The 21,149-nt window shown below is 49.8% G+C and overlaps 1 protein-coding gene across 4 annotated transcripts in view; it reads right to left on the bottom strand.

The window, feature by feature from the left end:
* The window catches only part of SEC24C (SEC24 homolog C, COPII coat complex component), a 128,624-nt gene that overhangs the window by 72,622 nt on the left and 34,853 nt on the right, over nucleotides 1–21,149 (bottom strand). For all 4 annotated transcript variants that reach the window (XM_069753244.1, XM_069753245.1, XM_069753247.1 and 1 more), the window contains one exon: nucleotides 11,657–11,802. In XM_069753244.1, coding sequence (XP_069609345.1) covers nucleotides 11,657–11,802 — 146 coding nt within the window. The remainder of the gene's footprint in view (nucleotides 1–11,656; nucleotides 11,803–21,149) is intronic.

Below are 21,149 nucleotides of genomic sequence, written 5' to 3'. Positions count from 1 at the left end.
CCAAGGAATGGCCAGAGTGTCAACACCACTGCGAGAGGATCGCGGGACCTTGGGATGACCCGAGGGACCTTCCTGTTCCATCGGGACTCCATGAGGACCACCTCTGGAGTCCCCCATCGAAGAGCAATATGAAAGGAAACCTCCTGAAGTAAGGACCATTCCCCTGCCGCAAGGCCCTCGCGGCTGAGGAAGTCGGCGGCCTAAATGTCCACACCGGGGACATGCACTGCGGAGCTACCCAGGACCGTTGCCTCTGTCCAAAGGAGGATCCTGGAATCTCGGCCGAGGCCAGAGAACGCCGAGTCCACCCCTGGTGGTAGACATATGCCACAGCTGTGTCATTGTCTGTCTGGATTCGAATTGGCAGGCTGCTGAGAATCCTTACCCAGTGAAGGAAGACAGAAAGATGAACTCGAGGACAATGATCGGCAAAGAGGACTCCTGCGCCGACCTACAACCCTGAAAAGAACAGGTGACAAAGCCCCGCGCCTCCGCCGAGCGGGCTGGCGTCCGTCGTCACCACCTGCCAGGGAACTGGAAGGAAGGAAATGCTGTGAAGGATCTGCTGTGGGATAAAAGAAGTGACCTCGGCCACCAGTCGAGGAACCGTCTGACCCAGGAGAAAGCCGGATCGGACGATGCAGGGAGAAGACAGACCTGTCCCCTGTGATAGCATAGCCTGCTGAAGAAGTCTTGAATGAGACGGGCGAAGGGAAAATTGCTTCCGATGTTGCAACCAACCTCCTTAGGACCTTTTAAGGCCCATCGGAAAGGAGGGGAGCAAGCGAACTTCCTGACAAAAGGAGGAATATCCTGTCTTTGGGAAGGAAGAGACTGGTCCGACAAGCGTCGAAGAATATGCCCGGAGCTACGAGGCGCTGAACAAGACGGAAATTCTTCCTGTTGGCGAGCCACCCGCAACGGCTAGAGTGTCGGGAAAGATGGATAGACTTTCGGGCGCCTGAAACCGAAATTCCTGAGCCTACATGGAAGCGATTACTGAACGAGGGAATATCATCCTGAAGGTTTCCGACAAAACTTCCTGTTCAGCAATTCGAGATCCAGACTGGGACGAACGTTGTCGTCCTCTGTCAGTACAAAAAGATTCGAAGAGAAGCCTGTGAAACGTTGAACTGTTCCTGTTCTGGGATGGGAACGATTACCCCGGATTTAATGAGGGAAACAATGGCTGTAAAGAGACCCGGGACTAGAGCGGGGTCTCTTGGAGGTTGGAATTTGAAGAAAACGATCCCAGGGCCGGAAATGAAGATTTTGTATCTAGAGGATACAAGTGCCCTGGCCCATGCGTCCTCTACTGAGGAGACCCAGACGTCCCTTAGAAACAGAAGACGGCTGCCCAGCCTGAGAAACGGGCTGGGGTCTAGTCGTGGGTCATGCCTAGGTGGAACTTCCAGTCCTGGACCTGGAGAATCCACCTTAGGACTAGCGGGAACGCCAGGAAGTAGTGAGTCGAAGAATACCTTCTTCTCTTAACGTGCCTGTGGCCTCTGTTGCGAAAGGGAATCTGATGCCGCGAAACGACGAAAAAAAAAGAGGCCGAAAGGACCGAAGTTGCCGCCTAAGAAGAGAACTGGTGCCGTCAGTGGCGTCCTTAATAATTTGGTCCAGCTTGGAACCAAAAGGACGTGATCCTTGAAAAGGGCAGGCTCGTAAGGGACTTCTTTGATGGCTCTTGAGCCAAACAGAGCGACAGCTGGCAACAACATTACTGGGTGTCTGAGCGGCAGAAGACGCGACGTCCAGGGAACAAATTATACCCCTGCGTGAGTAATCTGGGTGGCCGCTTCCGCCAGCCAGTCTGGTGGAGCTCCGGCTTGAATGTCCCAACGGAGTTGTTTTAGCCCTTTCGGATACCGACTTCGAAACCAAAGTGGAAGCGAAAGCCGGGCATAGGGATGATGCCGAAATTCACGAAGAATTCCATGATTCTATCGATGGAATCTGTCAGAGTCGCCCCACCGGACAGCGTGAGGACTGTCTTAGTGGCAAGTCTAGCAGTCGGCGAATCCACAGAGGGAGAGGTCGTTCTCCATCGCCTCTCATACCGGTTGGCGATGAGATCCGGAGGAAAGAGATATGAGACTCCAAGACGCTTGTCTCTTTGAGAACGTCTGGTCGAATTCTCCCTTTCTCTGGCCAGAAGCTCCTCGATTCAGGATGAGGAACGAATCCCTTGGGAGGTAGTTTAGACCGTCTAAACGAAACCGCCTGATCTGCGGGTTCCGTAGAGGAATCTTAGATGCCACAGGTCAGATTGGACGCTCCAATGAGGCTTTGAACCATATCCCTCATGTTATGATATGGTCCGACTCCGGCCCCAAATTATCCTCCGAAGGTACATCATAAAAAGCCTCTCCCTCCGAGAGGGGGAGGATAAGGGGAAACTCGACCACAGAGAAGGACCGTGGGGCGAGATGAACCGAGAAGAGAACTCAGACCGGCGTTCCCATCTGGATCTTTCGCGGCCTGTATTGGAAGACTCGGACAGAGATTCTTGCGACCCGCTGGCTACTACGGAAGTCTGCAGGGGCAACAGCTCGAGCATGGACACAAGGGTCTGGGACACCCGTGTGAGATCCGCTACTGATAGAGACAGAGGGGAGGCCCAGCCTGGGGTGGGGACTTCGCTCTGAGGCGGAGCAGCAGGGAACATAAAGTGGGTTGCTGCAGGCCTGCCTGAGAGAGGCTTGCGGTTGCAAGGCGAACCCTGAAAGTGTTTCACTAAGACACAGGAAAAAGTGACTCCGGCCCCTGAGACAGAGGATTGGGGGGGGGGGGGGGGGCTGGGGTTTGAGTCAAACTGCGGTGCAGAGGTACTCACGGCAGGCGCTGCGGTGTCCAGATGGAAGGCTGCACGGCTTGGAAGATGCTCCTCAGGAACGATAGCCCCTAGGAGAACAGGTAGACATATCTGGGGCACTCTTGTTCGGAACTTGCTGCAGGCCTGAAGAACAACAGTGGAACAGAAAGATGGAGCTGCTGCCCTGCGGCCTCTGGTTGTAATCCGCGCAGAAGATGTGCTGTGCCCCCAGAAATGAACGCTCTCAGTGAAAATGCGCGTGTGAAATCTCCTGCCCTGTGCTCAGCTGCGACGTGGAGGAAGGGGCGGAGTCCGCCCAGATGACACCGGTGGGCGGAGATTGCAGGGCACAGTTTGTCGGGCGGGAGAAAGCCCGCCCAAAGAAAGCGGAAGTTGAGGAGCGCGGTACCGGAAGTAGGCCCCGGCGGAAGCCGGGACCTAAATTAGAGGCCGGCGCCGCTGGAAAAAGATCGCGGCCCCGGAACAATGTGCCGCAGAGCAGCGCGGTAGCCTGCCAGGGCCGCAGGGAGGACGGAATAGTCGGAAGGCGGCGCCGAAGTAGGCCTCGGCTGAAGCCGGGACCTAAATTAGAGGCCGCCGCCGCCGGAAAAAGAGATTGCGGCCCCGGAACAATGTGCCGCAGAGCAGCGCGGCAGCCTGCCAGGGCCGCAGTGAGGTCGGAAGGCGGCGCCGAAGTAGGCCCCGGCAGAAGCCGGGACCTAAATTAGAGGCCGGCGCCGCCGGAAAGAGGATTGCGGCGCCGAAGCCTGCAGGGTGGCCGCCGGGGGGAGCGGTGCCGACGCCGCCAGAAAAGTGACATTGCAGCCGCAGCGCGACCGCAGGGAGGACACTGCGGCCCCGAAGAAGGGGATAACCTGTAGTGCAGAGCTACTGCACGTCTTGCTGCCCCTGGGATTCCTTTTAAAATGAGATCAGCGCCGCCATAGAGGATAGAGCAGCGCATCTAGGGACTACTACTCCCCCACACAGCGAGAGAGTAAGGGGGGGAAGATCTGGAGATTTAGGGGAAATACTCACCTTAGACATCCCACGCAGTTACTAACCTGAGGGGATTGAGACGTCCACGGAGCTGTGATGGACGTCCTCGTCTCCTCCAACCGACAGGCTCTGGTGGGCGAGTGGGTGGGGGACGGAGCCAGGACCGGACTTCTCAGCACGCTTGTGTGCTAGGATCTTGGTCCTGGAGAGGGATCTATGAGGATACGGGGTGGCAGTACACGCCGTACTCATAGTCCGCATTGTGGGAGTACAGGTGTGACTGCTCACCCTGTATCCCTCCGGAAAACCTGAAAAGGAACGACGCACATTGAGGTAGATAAGGGTCTAATGAAAGACCCGTGTCCACCTCCTACTGACACTAAGCTAAACTGAAGATCCTACTTCCTGTCGGTAGGGTGTACACTGCAGAGGAGGAGCTAACTTTTTATTTGCATAGTGTCAGCCTCCTAGTGGCAGCAGCATACACCCATGGTTCCTGTGTCCCCCAATGAAAGGCGATAGAGAAAACCTCATATCTGTGGAGCCATATGGTGAACTTTATAAAAAAAAAAAAACCTTGTGATAAGTTTTATCTAACACGACTGTCTAGAAAACCTCCTCCCAGGCAAGTGAATGAGAACTGTCAAGCTATGGTGTTGGTGACAATTTAAAGGGGTTGTCTCATCTTCTTAAATGGGTACAATCACAGAGCTCTTGTAATAAAGGTTTAGTGCCCCTGCACTTCGCTGATGCAAAAGAAGCCATCATTGGAAAATGCACAGATCAGGCTGGTGGCACAACCATGTAGCTGGACCAAGTATCAATCAGAAGAACAATGGCCACTGTCTGGCAAGAAGCTGGAGGCAAGGGAGCACTGCACTCCTGAACACAGAACTTGAGAAAGCCTCTTTAACCCCTTAGTGAGAGCCAATTTGGTACTTAATGACCAGGCCAATTTTTGCAATTCTGACCACTGTCACTTTATGAGGTTATAACTCTGGAATGCTTTAACGGATCCCGCTGATTCTGAGACTGTTTTTTCGTGACATATTGTACTTCATGTTAGTGGTAACATTTCTTCGATATTACTTGCGATTATTTATGAAAAAAACGGAAATATGGCGAAAATTTTTAAAATTTTGCAATTTTCAAACTTTGTATTTTTATGCCCTTAAATCAGAGAGATATATCACGAAAAATAGTTAATAAATAACATTTCCCACATGTCTACTTTACATCAGCACAATTTTGGAAACAAAATTTTTTTTTGTTAGGGAGTTATAAGGGTTAAAAGTTGACCAGCAATTTCTCATTTTTACAACACCATTTTTTTTTAGGGACCACATCACATTTGAAGTCATTTTAAGGGGTCTATATGATAGAAAATAATGAAGTGTGACAATTCTAAAAACTACACCCCTCAAGGTTCTCAAAACCACATTCAAGAAGTTTATTAACCCTTCATGTGCTTCACAGGAACTGAAACAATGTGGAAGGAAAAAATGAACATTTAACTTTTTTTTGCAAACATCTTAATTCAGAACCATTTTTTTTATTTTCACAAGTGTAAAAACAGAAATGTAACCATAAATTTTGTTATGCAATTTCTCCTGATGTGTGGTGAGCACTTTGAACCCCCAAGTGCTTCACAGAAGTTTATAACGTAGAGCCGTGAAAATAAAAAAATCGCTTTCGTTTACACAAAAATGATCTTTTCGCCCACAAATTCTTATTTTCACAAGGGTAACAGGAGAAATTCGACCACAAAAGTTGTTGTGCGATTTCTCCTGAATACGTCAATACCCCATATGTGAGGATAAACCACTGTTTGGGCGCACCGCAGAGCTTGGAAGTGAAGGAGTGCCGTTTTACTTTTTCAATGTAGAATTGGCTGGAATTGAGATTGGACGCCATGTCGCGTTTGGAGAGCCTCTGATGTGCCTAAACAGTGGAAACCCCCCACAAGTGACATCATTTTCGAAACTAGACCCCTTAAGGAACATATATAGATGTGTGGTGAGCACTTTGAACCCCCATGTGCTTCACAGAAGTTTATAATGTAGAGCCGTGAAAAAAAAAAAAAAAAAAAAAAAAAATTGCATTTTTTCTACAAAAATGATCTTTTTGCCCACAAATTTTTATTTTCACAAGGGTAACAGGAGAAATTGGACTGCAATAGTTGTTGTCCAATTTATCCCCAGTATGCTGATGCGCCATATGTGGGGGTAAACCACTGTTTGGGTGCACGGCAGAGCTCGGAAGGGAAGGAGCGCCTTTTTGGAATGCAGACTTTGATAGAATGGTCTGTGAGCATTATGTTGCGATTGCAGAGCCCCTGATGTACCTAAACTGTAGTAACCCCCCACAAGTGACCCCATTTTGGAAACTAGACCCCCCAAGGAACTTATCTAGATGTGTGGTGAGAACTTTGAATGCCCAAGTGCTTCACAGAAGTTTAGAATGCAGAGTCGTGAAAATAAAATTTATTTTTTTTTTCCACAAAAAAGATACTGTAGCCCCCAAGTTTTTATTTTCACAAGGGTAACAGGAGAAATTGGACTGCAATAGTTGTTGTCCAATTTATCCCCAGTATGCTGATGCGCCATATGTGGGGGTAACCCACTGTTTGGGCGCACGGCAGAGCTCAGAAGGGAGGGAGCACCATTTGACTTTTTGAGCGCAAAATTGGCTGTCGTGTTTGGAGACCCCCTGATGTACCTAAACAGTGTAAACCCCCCAATTCTAGCTCCAACCCTAACCCCAACACACCCCTAACCCTAATCCCAACCTGATCCATAATCCTAATCACTAACCCTAACCATAATCACAACCCTTACCCCAAAACAACCCTAATGTCAACCCTAACCATAACCCTAATCAAAACCCTAAATCCAACACACCCCTAATCTCAACCCGAACCTCAAACCTAACCCTAATCCCAATACACCCCTAATCACAACCCTAACCTTAACCCTAATCCCAAACCTAACCCTAATCCCAAGCGTAACCCTAATGCCAACCTTAACCCTAATACCAACCCTAATCCAAACCCTAACCCTAATCCCAGCTCTAACCCTAACTTTAGCCCCAACCCTAGCCCTAACTTTAGCCCCAACCCTAGCCCTAAGGCTACTTTCACACTTGCGTCGTTTGGCATCCGTCGTTTTGGACAAGAAACGGATCCTGCAAATGTGCCCGCAGGATGCGTTTTTTTGCCCATAGACTTGTATTGCCGACGGATCGTGACGGATGGCCACATGTCGCGTCCGTCGTGCACTGGATCAGTTGTGTTTTGGCGGACCGTCGGCACAAAAAAAGTTCAATGAAAGGTTTTTTTGTACGTCGCATCCGCCATTTCTGACCGCGCATGCGTGGCCGTAACTCCGCCCCCTCCTCCCCAGGACATAGATTGGGCAGCGGATGCGTTGAAAAACTACAGCTGCTGCCCACGTTGTGCACAATTTTCACAACGTGCGTCGGTATGTCGGGCCGACGCATTGCGACGGTCCCGTACCGACGTAAGTGTGAAAGAAGCCTAACCCTAAATTTAGCCCCAACCCTAACCCTAAATTTAGCCCCAACCCTAACCCTAAATTTAGCCCCAACCCTAACCCTAAATTTAGCCCCAACCCTAACCCTAAATTTAGCCCCAACCCTAGCCCTAACCCTAGCCCTACCCCTAACCCTAACCCTAATTTTAGCCCCAACTGCTCTTCTCCTGCCGGCCGGCAGATGGAGACAGATGGCGGGCGCACTGCGCATGCGCCCGCCATTTTCTTCTGCCGGCGGCCAGGAGGAGCAGCAAGAGGATCCAGGGACCCAGGTGAGTATGCTAGGGTCCCCGAATCCCCCTATTTCTCTGTCCTCTGATGTGCGATCAGATCAGAGGACAGAGAATTACACTTTACTTTTTTTTTTTTTGCGATCGCCGGTAAACAGTTAATTACCGGCGATCGCAAAACAGGGGTCGGTAAAACCGACCCCGATCATGCTCTTTGGGGTCTCGGCAACCCCCGGCAGCCGAGACCCCAAAGATTCTCGCGGGGCGGGCGCACTGCGCATGCGCCCGCCATTTTGAAGATGGCGGCGCCCACCGGGAGACACGAGAAACATCGGGGGAGATAGGCGAGTATTGGGGGGCTACCTGGGACCCCTTTTCTCTGTCCTCCGATGTGCGATCACATCGGAGGACAGAGAAATTAAAAAGAGATCGCGTTTTTTTTTTTTGCGATCGCTGGTAAAAGGTTAATTACCGGCGATCGCAAATGCGGGGTGGGTTAAAAACCCCCCGAATCATGTTCTCTAGGGTCTCGGCTACCCCCGGCAGCCGAGACCCCAGAGAAAATCCGACTCTGGGGGGCGCTATTCACTTTTTCCACAGCGCCGTTAATTAACGGCGCTGTGGTTTAAGTACCCTTAGCGGCCGCCGTTAAAAGGCGTATCGGCGGTCGCTAAGGGGTTAAATGTAAACTGAGAATGGACCCAAAACCAGGGAGCCAATACCCCCATAACAGCACAGACACATAGTACACATGGTTAATGGTATACCTAGCCAATGAACATCACTTAGCGTTAGCATGCTGACCCCAGTAGTCTCCATTAATCATCTAGCCCCCCGATATGTAGCCCAGAAGTAAACAACCTCGGGCTTCTTAGTTTATGTGCTGCCTCCTGACACAGAAAACATAAGGGTGTCCATGCAGGATACATAGCTCATCTTGTCATAATGAAGCAGCTGTGTCTTGTGCTGTCATCTAAGTGGACACAGAAGTATATTGTACAATGCTAGGATTAGTGATATTAGGGGATGGAAGGAACCATGCTTTAGTGGGGCGAGTAGCATGCACAAGGGACAATGAGCCAGGTGACAATCACACAAAAACAAGGGAAGGAAGCACACTCGTCACTTACTGGACTGGGAATTGCATCTGGGTCTATCCTGTGCCTTGATTTCTGCTGGGGTGGCAGCTCATTAAGTTGCTTTAATTGTTTAAAAAGACGAGAGAAAGCAATGCCACAAAACAGCAAAGAGAAAGAGCATTAAAAGGATAACAGAACAAAAACAGGAGAAAAGAAAAAAAAAAAAAAAAAAAAAAAAGAAGAGGGGGCATTGTTATGTTCACTGCCCTCTACACATCCAAAGTGGTAGACGGCAAAAGCATATCATGCATTTAATTGCCTTGCAGCGGGACATTAATTGACTTAGTATATAAGGTGGAATAAAACCAATATCACAGAGCTTAACACAAAGAGAAAACCATTCAATCTCCACATCTCAGAGCATTATCACAATGAACACAAACAGTATCTTGAGAACCATCTGATAGTGAGCAGGGCTCCAGCTACTCTGGCTAATTGGTGAAATATGTGTTAAGGTACCTTCACACTAAACGATATCGCTAGCGATCCGTGACGTTGCAGCGTCCTCGCTAGCGATATCGTTCAGTGTGACACGCAGCAGCGATCAGAATCCTGCTGTGATGTCGCTGGTCGGGGCTAGAGGGCCAGAACTTTCTTTGGTCGCTGGCTCTCCCGCTGACATCGCTGAATCGGCGTGTGTGACACCGATTCAGCGATGTCTTCGCTGGTAACCAGGGTAAACATCGGGTTACTAAGCGCAGGGCCGCGCTTAGTAACCCGATGTTTACCCTGGATACCATCCTAAAAGTTAAAAAAACAAACGCTTCATACTTACATTCGGCTGTCTGTCCCTCAGCGCTGTGCTTTCCTGCACGCACTGTGAGCACAGCGGCCGGAAAGCAGAGCGGTGACATCACCGCTCTGCTTTCCGGCCGCTGTGCTCACAGTCAGTGCAGGAAAGCACAGCGCCGAGGACAGACAGCGGTAGGTAAGTATGAAGCGTTTGTTTTTTTAACTTTTAGGATGGTATCCAGGGTAAACATCGGGTTATTAAGTGCGGCCCTGCGCTTAGTAACCCGATGTTTACCCTGGTTACCGGGGACCTCGGGATCGTTGGTCGCTGGAGAGCGGTCTGTGTGACAGCTCTCCAGCGACCAAACAGCGATCCGGATCGATGCAGCGTCGTTTAGTGTGAAGGTACCTTTAGTGCTCATCAGACATCCATGAAAATCAGTCCTAGCGTGGACCGCTAACGAACAGAATGACCGCGGGGTCTCCCAACCCAAGCATGACAGCCTCATAGAAATATATGACGGTCAGGTCGGAAGAGCCATGGCCAGTCCCCGCAATGTGATCCAAGATCGGACCAAGATCCACGGTCGCCTGAATAAGCCCTTACTCTGATGTCCAATATGGTCAGTACGTATCCCTAATAATATGTCAGTGCTGTTGACTATGTTGGTGCTATATAACTATTATTGTTGTCAGAGAATTCCATATATCAAACCAATCTCTAGTTTGGAGCTAGCATGCTTCTGACAAAGGTGTTATCCGAGCACGCTCGAGTGCTTATAGTGTGTCTAAGGGTACCGTCACACAGTGGCATTTTGATCGCTATGACGGCACGATCCGTGACGCTCCAGCATCGTAACAATATCGCTCCAGCGTCGTAGACTGCTGTCACACTTTGCAATGTACGACGCTGGAGCAATAATTTCATGACGTATGTGCGATGTAGAAGCCGTTGGTTACTATGCGCACATCGTATACAATATCGTGCACACCTTTGTTACACCATGCGATCATGCCGCCACAGCGGGACACTAGACGAAAGAAAGAAAGTTTCAAACGATCTGCTACGACGTACGATTCTCAGCGGGGTCCCTGATCGCAGGAGCGTATCAGACACTGCGAGATCGTAACTATATCGCTGAAACGTCACGAATCGTGCCGTCGTAACGATCAAAATGCCACTGTGTGACGGTACCCTTAGGCCTGCTGGAAAACTATTTGCACTTGGATAACATCTTATCTGAGCATGCTCGCTCATTACTACTAAACTCTAAAAAGTATGTCTGAACAGAAGTGCAGAAGGGCACCGTATCTATAGGGTTTATAAATGCCGTATTTAAAAATATATAAAATTATTACAGTACATTTATACAAGGCAGCACTAATAATGCACTGTGGCCAAAACACAAGTAAAGGTGTTTTATTGCCACTTTTCTACATATCGTAAGTGAAATCACTTGTAATAGAATAATAAAAAATAAATGAAATGTAGGATTCAGCTGTTTCTTAGTTATAAAAATTAAAAAAAAACAAAGGCTATATAGATGCAATTACGAATCATATCAAGTTTGCGACTTGGGGAAAAAAAGGCTCCCAAGAAGAATCTGGATTCTCAGCTGTAGCTAGGGCAAATTGTGAATAGTTGTACAAGGCTGAAGAGGAAATGTACTACTACATGTATCAGTCATGTATCAGTCATGAAATATATTAGTCCCAAGTTTGCCAGAATAGGAGTCTTTACATCTGAGGCTGATAGAATTAGGGACTTTCTCCAAAACACTGAAATGTTCTATTGGGTGGTATGGTAAAGACTTTGTCTAGGCCCAGCTGGGGGCTCAGTGGTTGGGCACAGTCACTTTGCAGTTCTGGGGAACTGGGCTTCAATCTGACCAAGCAAAATATCTGAATGGAGTTTGTATGCGTTTGGGTAATTGGCTTTTGATTTCTCCCATTTCCATAGGTGGAAAAGATTTCTATGAAGTTGTTTGTAATATCCATTTATCTCAGCCTTGAGGATAGATTTATTTCTATACAAATCTCATAGAAGTAGTCAGTCACTATTTTTTTTTCTTTCATCAAACTTGACATAGCATAATTTAAACGATAATTACTAGTGATATTCAGATTTTGGGGATATCTTAGAGGTGACAATTTCCAACATACAGAGCAATCAAATCCACTTACAGGACTGGGGATAGAGTCTGGATCCAATCGCTTTTGTGCAGGAGGTGGTGGCGGGCCCTGAGGGCCAGGTTGGTTACCATAATTAGGTGCACGAGGATATGCTGCAGGGTATCCAGGCTGTGGACCCCTAACAGGCCCGAAGGAACCTAGAAATAAACAAGAATTATTAACCTACATTTTTCTGTTATGCACCTAGAAAAAAAAAAGTGGCCTTTCTATACTACAAGTGTATGCCATTTTTCTTACCCATGTGTAAGCTCTGCCGTCAGCCCATCAAGTGTAACCTATTCTTGCAATAAAGTAACACAATAATATGTTCTAATATGTTCTGAAGGCTGTTTTCGAGGTTTTAATAGCATTATAAATCTTTTCTGGTCAATGAAAAGGGTATCTGTGCTTACAAAAATAAGTACATATTTCTCTTTCGCCACATTGGGGGACACAGGACCATGGGTGTTATGCTGCTGTCTCTAGGAGGCTGACACTAAGTTGAGACAAAAGGTTAGCTCCTCCCCTGCAGTATACACCCTCATGCTGGCTTCCAGAGACCCAGTTCAAGCTAAAGGTACCGTAACACTAAGCGACGCTGCAGCGATACCGTCAACGATCCGGATCGCTGCAGCGTCGCTGTTTGGGCGCTGGAGAGCTGTCACACAGACAGCTCTCCAGTGACCAACGATGCCGGTAACCAGGGTAAACATCAGGTTACTAAGCGCAGGGCCGCGCTTAGTAACCCGATGTTTACCCTGGTTACCATCGTTAAAGTAAAAAAAACAACCACTACATACTTCCCTACCGCTGTCTGTCCCCGGCGCTCAGCTTCTCTGCTCTGGCTGTGAGCACAGCGGCCGGAAAGCAGAGCGGTGACGTCACCGCTGTGCTTTCCAGCTGTCCGGCGCTCACAGCCAGAGCAGAGAAGCAGAGCGCCGAGGACAGACAGCGGTAGGCAAGCATGTAGTGGTTGTTTTTTTTACTTTAACGATGGTAACCAGGGTAAACATCGGGTTACTAAGCGCGGCCCTGCGCTTAGTAACCCGATGTTTACCCTGGTTACCAGCGAAGACATCGCTGAATCAGCGTCACATACGCCGATTCAGCGATGTCAGCGGGAGATCCAGCGACGAAATAAAGTCCTGGCCTTTCTTCCCCGACCAGCGATATCACAGCAGGGGCCTGATTGCTGCTGCCTGTCACACTGGACGATATCGCTAGCCAGGACGCTGCAACGTCACGGATCGCTAGCGATATCGTCCAGTGTGACGGTACCTTTAGTGTCCGTAGAAGGCACACTGGTTTTAACTCTCTCTTTTACTGGACGAAGGGGCGACGGAACCTTTCAAGGCTCCGATCTCCCCGAACCAACAACAGGCGAGCACGGGAGTTTTACCTCTCCGTATCCTCTCCTGCGACGTGGGATGCCACTGTCTGAGCTGATTTTTTTTGCGGGTGACGGGCCCCTTTCAAGGGTCAGATTCCCCCTTTCCCTTACAGACGAGCACATGGAGTGTCCTCCACGTATCCCCTTCTGCAGCCAGGTCTTTCTTGCCGGACATTTTGCCCTGCCCACCAGGTTTTACCCTCGGCTGATCAGAGGCCCTCAGCATTGTGGCATCCGTGTAGCCCCCACTGCATCACCACTGAGAAAGCGGATGATGGAAGGAGGCGGACAGTTCCTTTCCACCCCCCTCTCATGGCGATGGTGGATAGAGGCTTCCCCCAACCCTGCACCATCCTAATCACCCTGGGCACAGCTCACTTGCAGCAAACTTCTCTGCGTTCCCCCTCTATTTGGGGTCAGTGCCATAACATTGGGGGTGGGGGGGGGGGGGGTCGGTGGTCCCAGCAGTTCAGGAGGGCTCCTTCACCTTTTTTCAGGGTCTCCCCTAGGCGCCGGGCCGAAGCCGCAAATTTAGTCCCCGGCTTCAGCCTAGCACAGGCCGCATCCCGATAGGCTCCGCCCCCTTTTCGCGTCATACTACGGCTCCGCCCCCCGGTCCTGGCGCTTCTCGCTCTCTGCGAGATTACCCTCCCAACCCTCGGCGGCCATCTTTCTCCTCACTGCACGCCGCAGCTCCAGCTCCTCCACGTGCAGCACTCTGAACGCCGGCTGTCGCCCCTTCTGCACCGCCGCCGCCTCTCTCTCTGCGGGACACAGGACCACGGGTACGGAGACCACGTTAGGTTCTCCCTTGCAGTGTCGCCCTCGCTTCCATAGCCTATAGATCCTGAGCACTACATTAGGGTACACCATGTCCCAATCAAGGACCAAAAAGATCACAAAGGTGCATACTACTTTTTTTACTGCGTGTACCACCTGCCAGGCTCCACTTCCTCGGCCTTAGAGTTCCCCCCTCTGTTCAGCCTGCGATGCCCCAGGTGCCCAAGAGCTTCAGCAGGGAGTTCGGACGCTCTGTCATCCTCGCCCACGGCCCATCCGGTTTGCCATGAAGATCCTGGTGGCCGCAACAGAAGCGGTCCCCTTCGCTCAACTCCATCTCCGCCCCCTACAACAGGCTCTGCTGGACAACTGGGACAGGAATCCCTTATCCTTCGATCGGCCATGCCCTCTGCCCCAACGGATCAGGCAAGCCCTCACATGGTGGACTCTGGGATCATCTCTCCTCCGGGGGAAGTCTTCTCTCCCGATCCGCTGGCTAGTGGTAACTACAGACGCCAGTCTCCTCGGTTGGGGAACGGTGTTTCTTCACCACTCTGCCCAGGGGCGGTGGACAATTCGGGAGTCGAGGCTCCCTATTAACATCCTGGAGATTCGTGCGATCAGACTCGCCCTGAGACGCTTTCACCTCCTACTCGCGGGTCACCCAATTCGAGTCCAATCGGACAACGTCACAGCGGTGGCGTATATAAACCATCAGGGGGGTACCCGCAGCAGGGCGGCGATGCAGGAAGTCTCCCACATTCTTCGTTGGGCCGAGGCCAACCACTCTACCATTTCCGCGGTGCACATTCCGGGCGTCGAGAACTGGGCCACGGACTTCCTCAGCCGTCAGGGTCTTGCTTCGGGGGAGTGGGAACTTCATCCAGAGGTTTTCCGGCAAATCTGCATTCGCTGGGGAACCACGGACGTGGATCTGATGGCGTCCAGACTGAACGCCAAAGTTCACAACTTCATAGCACGTTCTCGGGATCCCCAGGCCATCGGAGTGGATGCACTGATATCTACCCGTGGCATCAGTTCCAACTCCCGTATGTGTTTCCTCCGCTTCCCTTACTGCCAAAGGTGATCCGGAAAATCAAGACGGAGGGGGTTCCGGTCATCCTTGTCGCCCCGGATTGTCCAAGTCGCGCATGGTACGCGGAGCTCGTTCAGCTCGTATCCGACGTTCCATGGCGGTTACCACACCGCCCAGATCTGCTTCGCCAAGGGCCGATTTACGACCAGAGCTCAGGGGTCCTACATTTAACGGCGTCGCTGTTGAAGCCTGGATTCTAACTCGAGCTGGTTTCTCTCAGCAGGTCATTCCCACCATGTTAAGCGCTCGCAAAGCGTCTTCCACTTGCATCTATCACCGCACCTAGAAAGCCTTCTTTTCGTGGTGCAGGCTCAGAGGTCGCCCTCCGCTCGTTTTCTCAATCCCTTCCATTTTGGATTTCCTACAGTCCGGCTTGGATTCTGGCGTTGAGTTCCCTCAAGGGTCAGATCTCAGCGTTATCCGTGTTGTTCCAACGCAAGATCGCTGCTAACTTGCAAGTCAGGACCTTCATTCAGGGGGTTTCCCATGTGGTACCCCCCTACAGAATGCCGTTAGAGACCTGGGATCTCAATTTGGTTCTGAGCGTTCTTCAGGAACCTCCGTTTGAACCTCTTCAGGACGTCCCGCTAATTGTCCTCTCCTGGAAGGTTGCCTTCCTTGTAGCAGTGACGTCTATCAGACGGGTCTCAGAATTGGCCGCTTTATCCTGCCGGGCACCTTTTCTTGCCTTCCACCAGGACAAGGTAGTCCTACGCCCATCTCCGGCCTTTCTCCCTAAGGTGGTCTCATCTTTTCACCTTAATGAGGAAATCATTCTTCCCTCCTTCTGTCCACAGCCAAAACACAGGGTCGAAAAGGCCCTTCATACCCTGGACGTGGTAATGGCCCTTAGGAGGTACATTTCCAGAACTGCTCATTTCCGCAAATCAGACTCCCTCTTTGTTCTCCCGGTGGGTCACAGAAAGGGTTTGGCTGCGTCTAAGGCCACGATAGTCAGATGGATTCGGTCTGCTATTCAAGAATCCTATCGGGTCAGGGGCAGTCGTATCCCGGCGGGGATTAGAGCACACTCCACTTGGTCGATGGGTGCTTCCTGGGCCATCCGGCACCAGGCAACGGCGGAGCAGGTTTGTAAGGCCGCAACGTGGTCCAGCCTGCATACCTTCACAAAGCACTACAATGTCCACATTCATTCTTCTGCGGATGCGGCCCTTGGCAGACGTATTCTGCAAGCGGCCGTCGCGCATTTATAGTCAGATGGTACACGGAGTTATTTGGTTGTATTGTTCCCCACCCAGGGACTGCTTTGGGACGTCCCATGGTCCTGTGTCCCCCAATGTGGCGAAGGAGAAATAGGGATTTTTGTGTACTCACCGTAAAATCCTTTTCTCCGAGCCATTCATTGGGGGACACAGCACCCACCCTGTTAGCCTGTTCGGCTCGTTACCTTTTTCGGTTTTTTACTTTCTTTGACATGTTATACTCCAATGTTACGTGATATATTATTGTTAATCTCCTACTGCTTTTGTACTGAACTGGGTCTTTGGAAGCCAGCATGAGGGTGTATACTGCAGGGGAGGAGCTAACCTTTTTTGTCTCAACTTAGTGTCAGCCTCCTAGAGACAGCAGCATAACACCCATGGTTCTGTGTCCCCCAATGAGTGGCTCGGAGAAAAGGATTTTACGGTGAGTACACAAAAATCCCTATTTTTTCCCCTTTAAAAAAAAAAAAAAAAGTATTGCTGTATTCTATGGGTGCCTTGATCACTGTTCTAATTAAAAAAACGTCAAAACAACCCGCGAAGCCATAAAAGCGGAAGGAGGGCACATCGTATACATTAGTGCAGTGCGAACAGGGGCAAGCCTTTGATATTTTTAAAAGGAAGAATGATACAGATTGTGCTTGTATACAGGTATACATACACTATTGAAGTCTCAACGATTGAGAGTACAGTGCCCATAGTTCTGTGGGCTCATATTGTTCCACTGTATTTTACGTGGAGACACAATGGCACCCAGGGAAAGCTGATGCTCTCTCTGAAAAGTTTCCATCATGGAGTCAAACATGGTAAATGATGGGAAGCAGAAATCACTAAGACAAAACATTCTCAAGGGAAAGTCTTAGTAGATGACGCAAAAATAGGCATTAGACCTACCGGTAATTATGTTTCCAGGAGACCATCCTGACAGCACCCTGGAGGACATCCTCCTCGCCGGGACAGGAAACACACGAGAGTTTAAAGGTCCGGTCCCACCTCCAATTCCTCAGTGTTGTAACAAGAACCATCTCATGGAAAATGCAAATAAAACTTTAATGAAAGGATCATATTACATATGACAAGACAGGGGGCGAACTAGCAGTGCTGTCAGGATGGACTCCTGGAAACATAATTACCGGTAGGTCTAATGCCTATTTTCCAGGACGTCCCTCCTGACAGCACCCTGGAGAGTACCAAAGCACCTCCTTAGGGTGGGATTACCGCTTGGAGGACCTTCCTCCCAAAAGCGGTCTGCTGACCAGACATAACATCAAGTTTGTAATGTTTACAGAATGTGCCAGCACTGGTCCATGTTGCAGCCCTATAGATCTGTTCTAATGATGCTCCTGCCCGCTCCGCCCAGGAAGCAGAAACGCCGCGTGTAGAGTGGGCACGTAAATCTACTGGAGGGGAAATCCCCTCAGACTGGTAAGCATCTGAGATTACTGTCGTGATCCAACGTGCAATTGAGGCCTTAGAGGCCTTTTTACCCTTGTTATTTCGCCCCAAAAGAATAAAGAGGTTTGGGTCTATACACCAAGTACTTGTGGCCTCCAGAAAATCTATAACCACCTGTCTGATGACATCCAGCGTGTGGAGGGCATTCTCCTTTGCGTTGGAAGGGTTGTAACAGAAGGAGGGAAGCACTATCTCCTGATTTCTATTTTTAGCAGAGCCTACCTTTGGTATGAATGCGGGGTCTAGTTTCAAGATTAAGCTATCATCCCTGATCTGGAGATATGGGTCTCTGGTACATATGGCTTGGATTTCCCCAACCCTCTTGGCCGTGGTGATCGCCACTAGAAACGCAGTTTTTCGTGTGCGAATTGATATAGGCAGGCATATCATCGCCCAGAGCGTAAGTACCCCTACACAAGGACCTGAGGACTAACTTAAGGTCCCAAGATGGAGACAACTGCCTAATGGTGGGACGCATTCTCTGGGTAGCCCGAATGAACCTTACTATCCATGGGCGAGATGCTAAAGGATAGTCTAAGAAAGAGCTTTAGGCCATGTTCACACGTTGCGTCGGGTCCCTGCGGGTTTTCCCGCAGCGGATTTGATAAATCTGCAGGGCAAACCCACTGCGGTTATCCCTGCAGATTTATCACGTTTTGTCCTGCGGGTTCCGCTGCGGGATTTTACCCCTGCTATTGATGCTGCATATGCAGCAATATGCAGCATCAATAGTAATGTTAAAAATAAAAAAATAATGATATACTCACCCTCTGATGTCCCGATCTCCTCAGCGTTGCACGCGGCGGTCCGGTTCCAAAGATGCTGTGCGAGAAGGACCTTCGTGACGTCACGGTCATGTGACCGCGACGTCACTGCAGGTCCTGGTCGCATAGCAAACCAGAGACCGGACGGCCGCGTGCAGCGCTGAGAGGTGAGCATAGTATTATTTTTTATTTTAATTCTTTTTTTTTAACCACAAATATGGTTCCCGGGGCCTGGAGGAGAGTCTCCTCTCCTCCACCCCGGGTATAACCCGCACATTATCCGCTTACTTCCCGCATGGTGGGCACAGCCCCATGCTGGAAGTAAGCGGATCAATGCATTTCTATGGGTGCAGAATCGCTGCGATTCTGCACAAAGTGACATGCTGCGGGCTATAAACCGCTGCGTTTCTGCGCGGTTTTTCCCGCAGCATGTGCACAGCGGTTTGCGGTTACCATAGGGTTTACAGGTTACTGTAAACGCAATGGAAACCGCTGCGGACCTGCAGCATCAAAATCGCCGTGGTTCCGCGGTAAAAACCTCAACGTGTGCACATAGCCTAATGCTGAAACCTGTACTGGTGCTGGGTCTAAGACCCTTGTTGAACCCTTTTTAAAGGAAGTTTAAGATACCAGGCATGTCCAGAGAGCCTGTCACAACGTCGAACCTGCCACCCTCCAGACAGAATCGTTTCCAAATTTTTAGGTAAATTGCTGATGTTACAGGTTTTCTACTAGCCTGGATAGTGGCTATGACCTGATCTGATAAGCCTTTAGCCGTCAAGATGTCCCTTTCAGGATCCTAGCTGAAAGACGGAGCTTTCCTGGGTTCGGATGGTAAACCGGACCCTGGTGAATGACATCCCCCCGCAGAGGCAGCTCGATTGGGTTGTCGATCGCTAAGACCCCTAGTAGAGGGAACCAGCTTCTTCTTGGCCAGTACGGAACGATCAGAATGACCTTTGCTTGGTCCTCTTTGATCTTCCGGAGAACAGCTGGAAATAATGCCAGGGGTGGAAATGCATATGAGAGAGGTTCCACCCACCTTTGGCTCAAGGCATCTAACTCGTCTGGATGATCCAAGGGGTTCAGAGAGAAGAATTTTGAGACCTTCGAGTTTCTTCTGTTTGCAAATAAATCTATATTGGGGGTTCCCCACTGATGACATAACTTCTGGAAGATATTCTGGTTCAGCTCCCACTCTGTTGGGCACACTCGCCGTCTGCTCAGGTAATCTGCGATCGCGTTCTGAGAACCTTCCAGGTGGATTGCCGTTATGGATAGAACTGTATCTTCTGCCCAGCTGAAAATTGTTTCTGCTAGGTCCTGCAGTGGTCGATGTCTTGGGCCTCCCTGATGTTTCAAGAACGAGACCGTTGTCACGTTGTCGGAAAATATTCTGACATGACAATTTGAGAGCGTGAGCCGAATTCGTCTTAAGGCCTCCCACACGCCATATAGTTCTTTGAAGTTGGAGGGTCTGTCTCTGATGCTTGCTGGCCACCTGCCGTGGAGGATTCTGCCTTGTAGATGAGCTTCCCAGCCCCATGCGCTGGCGTCCGTAGTGACCACTACGTAGGGGAAGGTGGACCATAATACCCCCACCTTTAGGTTCTCTGTCTGTGTCCATCAGTGGAGAGACCTCCGTACTGGTCCCGATGGCCTTAAAGGAGCGTCTAGTGAAGACTGGCGGCGATCCCAAACAGACAAAATCTGTCTCTGCAGCGGTCTTGAGTGTGACTGAGCCCTTCTGACACATGTTATACATGCTGTCATTAGGCCTAGTACTTTCATAGCAATCCTTATGGAAATTCGATGTTCCAGTAAGTACCTGACTCGGGCTCTAATTGTCTCCTGCTTGTCCTCTGGTAAGTGGGATATTCTGCATCTGGAGTCTAGACACACTCCCAGGAAGATCTTTCTGTGTTCTGGTAACAGGTCGGACTTCTGCCAGTTTATGACCCAGCCTAGATATCCCATTACTGATATTGTCCGAATCCTGTGATCCGTCAGGACTTCTACTGATTTTGCCACGAGAAGAAAGTTAAGAGATTTGCTCACAAAGAGTCACTTTAATAGACCCACGACTAGGTTGAACAGGGGTGTAATTCTCAGGGGGTCTTTTCCATGTGGGGACTGTAACATCTGTCCCCACATGGAGGTCACACGGGATTTCTTTCTTCACCCCATCCGCTCCAGTAGACATCGGCTTAGGGCTTACATCAATTGTAAGTCTAAAGATGTGATTTATGCCCTTATCTGTCCATGTAAACTACTATATGTAGGACAAACATCACAGGAGTTGAGGAAGCGGGTCCAGAAGCATATTTCTACGATACATCTAGCGGCTTCAGACTCCAAAAAGGGCAAGACCCTCACTCCAGTGTCGGAGCATTTCTTGACACATCATGGCGGTACTTCAAATGGTCTACGGGTAGTGGGCCTACAAAAACTTGCTTACAATGAAAGAGGAGGGGACAGGCGTAGGATCTTGTTACAAGTGGAATCTAGGTGGATTTTCCAGTTGCAATCAGTGGCTCCTCTTGGATTGAATGAGGAGCTCCTCTTCACGGGGTTTTTAGGCTGACATTTTGAGGAGAGTCTTTGGACCTATCCCCATGCATATATTTCCCTTATGTGATGTCCACCGTTATTTCTTTACATTAGGACTTAACATTTTTTCTATGTTGTTCCTATAGTTTTCGTGGGTTTCGGAGCCGTTTATGGAATTAATTCATCTACTCCACTGTAGTCTGGCTATTGGACTCCTCATTGCTTGTGTACTTGTGGCGATGGAAGC

Source organism: Ranitomeya imitator, chromosome 2 (genome assembly GCF_032444005.1).
Source record: "Ranitomeya imitator isolate aRanImi1 chromosome 2, aRanImi1.pri, whole genome shotgun sequence".
Lineage (NCBI taxonomy): Eukaryota > Metazoa > Chordata > Amphibia > Anura > Dendrobatidae > Ranitomeya > Ranitomeya imitator.
This window is presented reverse-complemented; position numbering and strand designations above follow the sequence as displayed.